Source organism: Eretmochelys imbricata, chromosome 17 (genome assembly GCF_965152235.1).
Source record: "Eretmochelys imbricata isolate rEreImb1 chromosome 17, rEreImb1.hap1, whole genome shotgun sequence".
In the NCBI taxonomy this organism is placed as follows: Eukaryota; Metazoa; Chordata; order Testudines; family Cheloniidae; genus Eretmochelys; species Eretmochelys imbricata.
Genome location: NC_135588.1, coordinates 17,751,955 through 17,761,899, shown reverse-complemented (window position 1 = coordinate 17,761,899; position 9,945 = coordinate 17,751,955). Strand labels below are relative to the sequence as shown.

The 9,945-nt window shown below is 40.0% G+C and overlaps 1 protein-coding gene across 1 annotated transcript in view; it reads right to left on the bottom strand.

Moving 5' to 3' along the window:
* Positions 1 to 5,637: 5,637 nt before the first annotated feature.
* Positions 5,638 to 9,945, bottom strand: part of CAMKK1 (calcium/calmodulin dependent protein kinase kinase 1) — a 116,545-nt gene continuing 112,237 nt past the window's right edge. Inside the window, exon 15 of the mRNA XM_077836549.1 lies at positions 5,638 to 5,710. Coding sequence (XP_077692675.1) covers positions 5,638 to 5,710 — 73 coding nt within the window. The remainder of the gene's footprint in view (positions 5,711 to 9,945) is intronic.

Genomic DNA, 9,945 nt, shown 5'->3' with positions numbered 1-9,945 from the left:
AATAGCACATTAAGCCTACTCCTCCCAAAAATATTAAGATTTTGATTTGTTTTATTAATTGAGGCTGGGATTTTCAAAGCAACGCTAAAGGAGTTAGGCTCCCAAATCCCACTGGAAATTGAGTGCATAACTCCACTGGAGTCCTTTGAAAAATCTCCTCCATAATTTCAAAATAGATAGTTATTGAACCATAAATCCATTGGTTTAAGAAATAATCTAAATTCTCATCCCCCAAGTCAGCTAACACCACTGAGGCTGAACTGAAAGATTTTCTTAGTGTAGATAGATGTCAGGTGCTATATTCAAAGTTTAACTTCCTTATCAAGTTTACTGATATAAACTAAGTATAAAATTGAATTCAGAGTGTCCACTAAGGTTTTTGGCACCCATATAATTAAATGGTTTAAAGTCGCACCTCAGTTAAAACCAGTGCAACTTTGACTGTAGACAAGGCTAGAGCCCAAGTGAACTCAAGGAGAATACCTCTGCTGAGAAATAATGCTCCAGAATATTGTAATTGGCAAGTTCTTCTCTGTCAGACTTCTTGCCTGAGCTGAAGAAAAGAGTAAATGAGTTTTCCATCAGCACCATCCCTTTTACAAAAAAAGAAATATAACAATAACTCCAAGACTAGGATGATTTAAGACACCTGCTTTTATGGTTACTACTCTGTAGCATAAGTATAATAGATTACAACATTTTGTTATCCGTAGATAGAAGGTGCTATTGAAGCACTATGCAAACTTTGATTAAAATTCGCCTCCCCGTGAGGTGGGGAGTATTATCCCCCTTTTCCAGATGGATAAACTGAGGCACAGAGAAGTTAAGTGACTTGCCCAACTTCACACTGTGAGTCATTGTCAGAGTTCTTTAAAAAAGGGAAGAAGGAGGATCCTGGGAACTACAGGCCAGTCAGCCTCACCTCAGTCCCTGGAAAAATCATGGAGCAGGTCCTCAAAGAATCAATCTTGAAGTACTTGCATGAGAGGAAAGTGATCAGGAACAGCCAGCATGGATTCACCAAGGGAAGGTCATGCCTGACTAATCTAATCGCCTTTTATGATGAGATTACTGGTTCTGTGGATGAAGGGAAAGCAGTGGATGTATTGTTTCTTGACTTTAGCAAAGCTTTTGACACGGTCTCCCACAGTATTCTTGTCAGCAAGTTAAGGAAGTATGGGCTGGATGAATGCACTATAGGGTGGGTAGAAAGCTGGCTAGATTGTCGGGCTCAACGGGTAGTGATCAATGGCTCCATGTCTAGTTGGCAGCCGGTGTCAAGTGGAGTGCCCCAGGGGTCAGTCCTGGGGCCGGTTTTGTTCAATATCTTCATAAATGATCTGGAGGATGGTGTGGATTGCACTCTCAGCAAATTTGCGGACGATACTAAACTGGGAGGAGTGGTAGATACACTGGAGGGGAGGGATAGGATACAGAAGGACCTAGACAAATTGGAGGATTGGGCCAAAAGAAATCTGATGAGGTTCAATAAGGATAAGTCCTGCACTTAGGACGGAAGAATCCAATGCACCGCTACAGACTAGGGACCGAATGGCTAGGCAGCAGTTCTGCGGAAAAGGACCTAGGGGTGACAGTGGACGAGAAGCTGGATATGAGTCAGCAGTGTGCCCTTGTTGCCAAGAAGGCCAATGGCATTTTGGGATGTATAAGTAGGGGCATAGCGAGCAGATCGAGGGACGTGATCGTCCCCCTCTATTCGACATTGGTGAGGCCTCATCTGGAGTACTGTGTCCAGTTTTGGGCCCCACACTACAAGAAGGATGTGGATAAATTGGAGAGAGTCCAGCGAAGGGCAACAAAAATGATTAGGGGTCTAGAACACATGACTTATGAGGAGAGGCTGAGGGAGCTGGGATTGTTTAGCCTGCAGAAGAGAAGAATGAGGGGGGATTTGATAGCTGCTTTCAACTACCTGAAAGGGGGTTCCAAAGAGGATGGCTCTAGACTGTTCTCAATGGTAGCAGATGACAGAACGAGGAGTAATGGCCTCAAGTTGCAGTGGGGGAGGTTTAGATTGGATATTAGGAAAAACTTTTTCACTAAGAGGGTGGTGAAACACTGGAATGCGTTGCCTAGGGAGGTGGTGGAATCTCCTTCCTTGGAAGTTTTTAAGGTCAGGCTTGACAAAGCCCTGGCTGGGATGATTTAACTGGGAATTGGTCCTGCTTCGAGCAGGGGGTTGGACTAGATGACCTTCAGGGGTTCCTTCCAACCCTGATATTCTATGATTCTATGATTCTATGATTCAGATGAAAACTCCCATTTCCTCACTCCCAGTCCTGTGCTCTGCAACTAGACCAGACACGTAAAGGCTACTGGTCTGCCTCTGCCTAGCTTTTGCTACACTGAATCTACATTTTTCAGAACAACACTTCTGTGTGATGAAAAATAACGAACTCCTGACACTGACAGAATGCTGCTAGCAGAGGTGCCTATTAACATATGTAATAATAAAAGAGGGATGTGGTGAAGAAAGTGGGTGACATTCTATGGCCTTTGTTTTGTAGGAGGTCAGACTAGATGATCAAAATTGCCCCTTCAGATCTTAAAAATTTATGATTCTATGAAAAATGAAAAGGGGAGGAAACTGGAGTGAAGATAAGATATAAACAATGGGTTTATAACTTTATCTCATTCACACCCTAAAAAGGGCCAAAAACCCTACCTCCTAATCCCGACCAGCCTTAATTTACCACTTTTCTCTCTGAAACAACATATATTCTAGCTGCCTTCCTCACAGAAAAAACCCATAACTTGCATTTAAATGCATAATAATAGAAAATACTCCTGCCTTTTGACTTTATTTGCCCTTTTTGTTGACACAGGTAAACATAGTGATACGTAACAGTCAGTATGGATTTGTCAAGAACAAATCGCGTCAAACCAACCTGTTAGCTTTCACTGACAGGGTAACAAGCCTTGTGGATAGGGGGGGAAGTGGTAGATGTGGTATATCTTGACTCTAGTAAAGCTTTTGATACTGTGTCACATGACCTTCTTATAAAGAAACTAGGGAAATGCAACCTAGGTGGAGCTACAAGGTGGGTGCAAAACTGGTTTGAAAATCATTCCCAGAGAGTAGTTATCAGTGGTTCACAGTCATGCTGGAAGGGCATAACGAGTGGGGTCCTACAGGGATCAGTTCTGGGTCTGGTTCTGTTCAATATCTTCATCAACGATTTAGATAATGGTATAGAGAGTACACTTATAAAATCTGCAGATGATACCAAGATGGGAGGGGTTGCAAGTGCTTTGGAGGATAGGATTAAAATTCAAAATGATCTGGACAAACTGGAGAAATGGTCTGAAGTAAATAGGATGAAATTCAATAAGGACAAATGCAAAGTACTCCACTTATGAAGGAACAATCAGCTGCACACATACAATATGGGAAATCGCTGCCTAGGAAGGAAGACTGCGGAAAGGGATGCGGGGGTCACAGTGGACCATAAGCCAAATATGAGTCAACAGTGTTACACTGTTGCAAAAAAAGCAAACATAATTCTGGGATGTATCAGCAGGAGTCTTGTAAGCAAGACACAAGAAGTAATTCTTCCACTCTACTCTGCAATGACTAGGTCTCAACTGGAGTATTGTGTCCAGTTCTGGGCACCACATTTCAGGAAAGATGTGAACAAATTGGAGGAAGTCCAGAGAAGAGCAACAAAAATGATTAAAGATCTAGAAAACATGACCTATGAGGGAAGATTTTAAAAATTGGGTTTGTTTAGTCTGGAAAAGAGAAGACTAAGAGGGGACATGATAACAGTTTTCAAGTACATAAAAGGTTGTTACAAGGAAGAGGGAGAAAAATTGTTCTTCTTAACCTCTGAGGATAGGACAAGAAACAATGGGCTTAAACTGCAGCTAGGGAGGTTTAGGTTGGACATTAGGAAAAACTTCCTAACTGTCAGAGTGGTAAAGCACTGGAATAAATTGCCTACGGAGATTGTGGAATCTCCATCATTGGAGATTTTTAAGAGCAGGTTAGACAAACACCTGTCAGGAACGGTCTAGATAATACTTAGTCCTGCCTTGAGTGCAGGGGACTGGACTAGATGATCTCTCGAGGTCTCTTCCAGTCCTATTATTCTATAGAGGTGTGCACACAGCTTTGTACTTGCCTGAGAGACTAAACACAGAAACCCCAATGTAAATCTGAAGTAACTCCATTGAAGTGGATGCATTACTCCAAATTTATAGCTGTGCAACATGACAATCTCATCTCAGAACTCATACTGGAAGCTATTCTCTCTCTCTCCTGTGGAACTGCTGCAGTACATAACCTAGGACATGACATAAATATTTTTGTAGTGGTTTCAGCCTACATTGCTGCTGACTTGGGATTCCAAACAAGCTCAAATCTCTGACCTCCTAATTCAACAACACTGAAGATTCATGATATTATTAAAACCACATTGGGGGGTGTTACAGCAGCATGCCACAGCAGAGGACCAAGTGCATAAAACCAAAAGTATTGAAATGTTACACAAATGAGTTAAATTAAACTCAACTTTTGTCCTGTAGCTTTTCTGGGTCCTTGCTTACCATCAAAGAATCATCTACTGACATACTCTCTTATAGGAAAATGTCCTATTTCAGGGCATTTACTAGTAAACAACAGTTAGGTAAAAAACTCAAGATATAATCAAACACACCTACTGTCTCTCTCTTATGGTGGGGGAGGGGGTACTGGGAGGTGAGTGGGAAAGGAGAATCAGACTGCCTTAAACGACAAATAAAATCCATTGTCTCATGCTTTCAGATCAGTAAATACAATTCCTGTCCACACATTAGCACACAAATGGAATCAAATCCCAGCCCTCTGGGAACAGTACACTCTATAAGCAAATGCTCTTGGTGCACTAATCCATCATATTCAGATGAATATTAGGGCCTTTAACAGTTCAGGGACAGTCCAAATCTCAATGCAGATGGGTGGGAATATCGTATATTTTCAATATTGTACTAAAATGACTCTAATGTGGCCCTATATAATGCAAAAATAAGAGCTATATAATGCAAAAATAAGAAAGAATGAAAAGCACAAAGAATTACACAGTGGAAGATCTCATTCTACTTCAACAGAAGTCAACAGGAATTTTGTCATTGACTTCAGCAGAAGTAAGACTGTGCCCCAGTAAATTTAAGCGCTTGAGTAATAAATAAAAGTTAACCTAAGAGAGGACACCTGGCTACTGCATATCTTTTTTCTTGGTACTTTGAATGCAGAATGCAAAAAGCTGGAAAACATCTTGATGGCAAGTGCCCTATTAGATAAAGTTTGGTTCTTTGAATTATAAATAAAAACACATTCATTGGTCAAGATACCAGACAATAATGACCGTACTACATAGGCTCAAATGGAGAATGAGGCACATGTCAAATACAGAGAAACATCTTACATGTTGAATGAAGCCAATGAGTAATACAACATAACATTCCGTGAATAAACCATTTCCAAAGAACTCGCACTGTTAGTTGTTGTTGCTTGTTTCCTCTTTTCAATTTCTGTTTTTCAGGTCACAAACTTTGGTTCATGAGAGCAGAATGTGTGGGACACAACACAATGGTTACAACAGCAGTAAATAACCAATCCAGGACATGCACATGGCTTCAGGAAGTAGCCTCATCTTCACAGACGTCAGGGAGATCAAGGTCCTTTACTCCTTCTCTGCTCCCTTGCTTTCTACATGAATGAATGAAGGGAAGTAAATAATTAGAAACAGGCATTTAGAAAAATAGAGCAGGCGCAGTTTTCTCTAATAGGCAAGCCAAACCAATAACATCAATAACTAGATGAAGAATGACATTCAAACAAAACTGTATTTCCTTAAAAAGTATACCATGTAAACAGTTAAACTGTGATAAAGAAAAATGCATCAACATCAGTGCACTGATCACTCAAGTATGATAAGACTTGGTATCATGAGGCTACAGCTCCTTAGTTTGTCAAAATACATTCTCAACTCCCTTTTATTGCACTAGTACAAGAGATTTAATTCTCAGAAACAGACATATAGAAAGGCAGCAATGTTTATAAGTTTATTTGGTTTATATTTTTAAACTCTACTTGTTTCACTGATTTTATGGTTTGACATCTGCAACCCTTTTTCCAAAGCTCAACTGCAAATGGCAGTTATGTTCCCTCAAGGCCAATGAAAAAGTAGCCAACTGCTGCGTTGCAATGGCAACTGTAAGTTCTTTGAAGCGGAAATCACATCTTCCTGTGTGTTTATACAGCATCTGGCACAACAGGGGCATGATCCTCCTTGAGTCTCTGGGTGGTACTGCAATAATTATAACTTATAATTAATATTAATAGAATTAGAACATAAAGCTGATTAAAATGCCAATTATATGCTTTTTCCCCAAACTGTCCCTTTTTTCAGCTTTTCCAAGACAAACCCAAACTAGAAAATATTAGTTTTTAAAATGTTTTTAAGAAAAAAAAAATAGGTTTTCGATAAAATTTTTTTGATTTTTGAAATCCAAAACCTGAAAATGTTTACTGAAAACTACACCAAAAGCTGAACATTTTTACAAAAACTCAAAATTGTTCCTGATGATTCAAAAGTTTTACCAAAAATTTTCAGTCTCCAATTTCTGATAATTCAATGAAAAAGTCTGAAAAAACTTGCTCAGTATTAGCCACAAAAACAAAATGAAGATAACTTACTTATATTTGTCTTACTTCACAAAGTCTTCAGCCTTTTCAGAATGCTCCTAAATTTCAGCTTCCTCTCTTGCAGATTCAAGAGACTAATGGGCTTGTCTCCACTGCAAAGTCAACTTGAGTGTTGCCTCTACTTGAGTCCCATCCACACACAAAAACCTTAACTCAAGTGTGGTGGTGCTTTCAAGGCCTTGTCTCCACTTGAAAGGTTTGCTGGTATAGCTATTGTTCTACTGGAGATGCACGTTATACTGGCAGAACAGTTGGCAAGCCTGTCAAGTGGTGAAGACTCCAGCTTAAGTTAGTGCAACTTGTCAAGTGCTAACACAATCACTTTGCTGCTAATACAACCACACTGTGTGGCTCGACTGTTATTTCACAATATGTCTGCTCTCACCCGAGCTTGACTAACTTGAGAGGAAGTAACTAGAGTGTAGGTAACTTGAGTTAACTCTGCAGTAAAGACAGCCTAGGAGAGGTAGCAAGGCTAGTCAACTCTTAAAACTGGTCAGGTGAAATATTTTGGAGATCACACCTTATCAGTTAATTTGAAGCTGTATCAAAAGAACGCTTATGTCTGAGCTGTATTTTAAAGAGTGAAACAGAAAAAACAATGGTTGCCATTAAACATAATTCCATTCCTAAGTGCACCATCACAGCCCAGGTGATAAACCTGACCTTGAATATAGACAACTGACCATTTCCAAATGCACTTTCAGGCCTGACTTCAACATGCTGAGTAATAGATCCATCTTCAGTGACTGATCTGAGTTAATTCAGGGGCTGTCATCACCCTCTTTAAATGATTTATTACCGTGAACAGGAAAGCAGGTTTCATTATCAGATATAATGCAAGCAGGTCTGTGCAGTGGGATAACGGCAAGCATAATTCAGCAGCAGATGGTGTCTCACGGGTTATTTAGAGCCTGCTGTCATTTTGTACTATTTGCTACTGTCTGCAATTTGATGAATCAGATTAAATGTTTCCCTGTAATTCTCAATAGCTGATACCTGTCTGTACACCTTGTTTTAGCATTAAAGGCAATGTGATCCACAGGATGTGGAATGGGTGCAATATAGCATAAATTGCCAAAACATTCAATACAATACTGAATATCAACTAAATTTATTTTCTACAGACAGCTGGGGTGATCTTGCAGTAAGTAGTCTGCAGTCTGTGCTGCCACATAGGAGACGTGACTACATGCTGAGAGGACTGAGGCTAAATGCTAGTCTCCATTAAATAGCTTTTCTTAAGGTGTTATTTTGTATTTGCGTTACTTTTGTTAATAGAAGGCTAATGAACCTTGCTCTATGTGGTTATCCAACACGCTGCACTGTTGAGACCATTGTTAATAGTCGTAATAACACATGGCACTCATCTAGCAATTTTTGTACATCAATGGCACAAGCTTCACAACATAACAGATAGTAAAATTAGGATAGAGGCAAAATAGTATTTGAGTCATGACTCCTAGTCCCATGTTCAGTCATTGCTCGCTTACTCTCTGTCCTGTTAACTGATAAGGATTCTTCCCTAATGCCATTTATGCCTTGACTGTGGGCCAATATCTGTCCTCATTTATGCACTTGGAACTCCCACTGACTTCTGTGGGAATGAAGGCAGAACGTCAATGGGAATGAAGCAGCCAGGAGTTGTGCCTGGGTATCTGAGAAGAGAATTTGGTCCTATGTATTTAAAGAAAAATGGCTTCAGACCAATGGCAGCATCTCTCTTGTGAACAGTTTGTTGCACCTCTGAGGTCTATTCATCAGGAATCAATCACAGGTTTCATTTTCACCAGGCTGTGTTATTCATTCCAAAGCTGAAGCACTGTCTGCACTGGCAATTTGTCTTAGTTCTAGCAATCTCTGGCCAGCCACTGAAATATCTGTATCAGTGCAAAATAAGTGTTGGCAAGATAACCCTCAATTTGCACAGATTGAGATTACTCGCACTTGAAACCAGGGTACACGTCAATGGAGCCAACTGGCCACAGATGCCTGCAATCAGGGTAAATTCCCAATGGAGACAAGCCTCAGTCATGCCCTTACTGGGAGACCATACATATGCTGCTGTTAGGGCTAAACAGGAGGCTGTGGTTGAAACCAAGTATCATGGTGCAAGTGGCAAACTTTTGTATTTTATTACATCTCTCTAGCCTTAATGGATGATGATACAGGGGGTTTCTCCTGAGCTTGACTTTCTGAGCATGATCTTTCAAGTCAACATAGGCGCAAAACTTCCTTTGACTTCAGTGGGCCTATCTATGAATTCTTTAACTGTACATCCAAGTGGAAAAGACTATTACTTACACTAAAATTTTCTCTTTTTTCAAAATTGAAAACAGTCCCATGCATCACAACCCAAATGCCAATAAAAGTGCTACATCAGCCTTTATTCTGCTCAGGTCCTTGCCAGTACTTTTGGAGAATCTTTTCAAAATCCTTCATTCTTGCAGCAGGAGGTGTCCCTAGCTTGATTCATCTATTTATTTTACAGTGATAAATGAGCTCCTAAGCAAACAATTGTCTCCATAATAATGGAGCTGCTCAAATGGAATTTCAAGAGACATGATTAATTTCCAAGCATTCATCTGAAACCATCTCTGTCAAATTCCAGGCAGACTAACTATGCTTTGAGCTGGCCGTGCAAAGTGGGATTTTGCACTGAGATGTCTTTTTTTTTTTAATGATCTCCAATGGTTTACATTAACTACAGTATTTTGTTGTTGTTGTTTTAAATTGGACGGCATACTTTGTGGACCAATCTGTGGAATGTGTTGCAAAATATGCATGCTGTCTGCTTAAGTCCTGATTGAAATGAGGCATGTTGAAATGTAGACCAAGAGGTTTTGTCCATATCAGTCATCACAGCAGAGTCCCAGAAACTTGAAGAGTAGAGGTATTGATAGAATTACCTGCTGCATATTTGGTTGTAGCCACATCTATTAATCTTTCATAAGGTCTAAATATTAGAGATGGGCCTGAGCTGCAAGTTCAGATCCAGATTCCCAAATTTTGTGGGTATTGGATCTAGGGTTTTGGATTGAGCCCGCTCTCTGCTAAAACTCACCAAGTCTCCCTCTCCCATCCTTCCCAAAAGAAAAAAAAGAAGAGTGAGGAAACAAATGACCAAGAAAAATCCCAAATAACTTAGAGAATGAATGTTAGTGTCACACACACATAAATACTGTAACAAACTACGTAACTACTGTAACAAAACTGCTCCTATATGAAGGATGGAA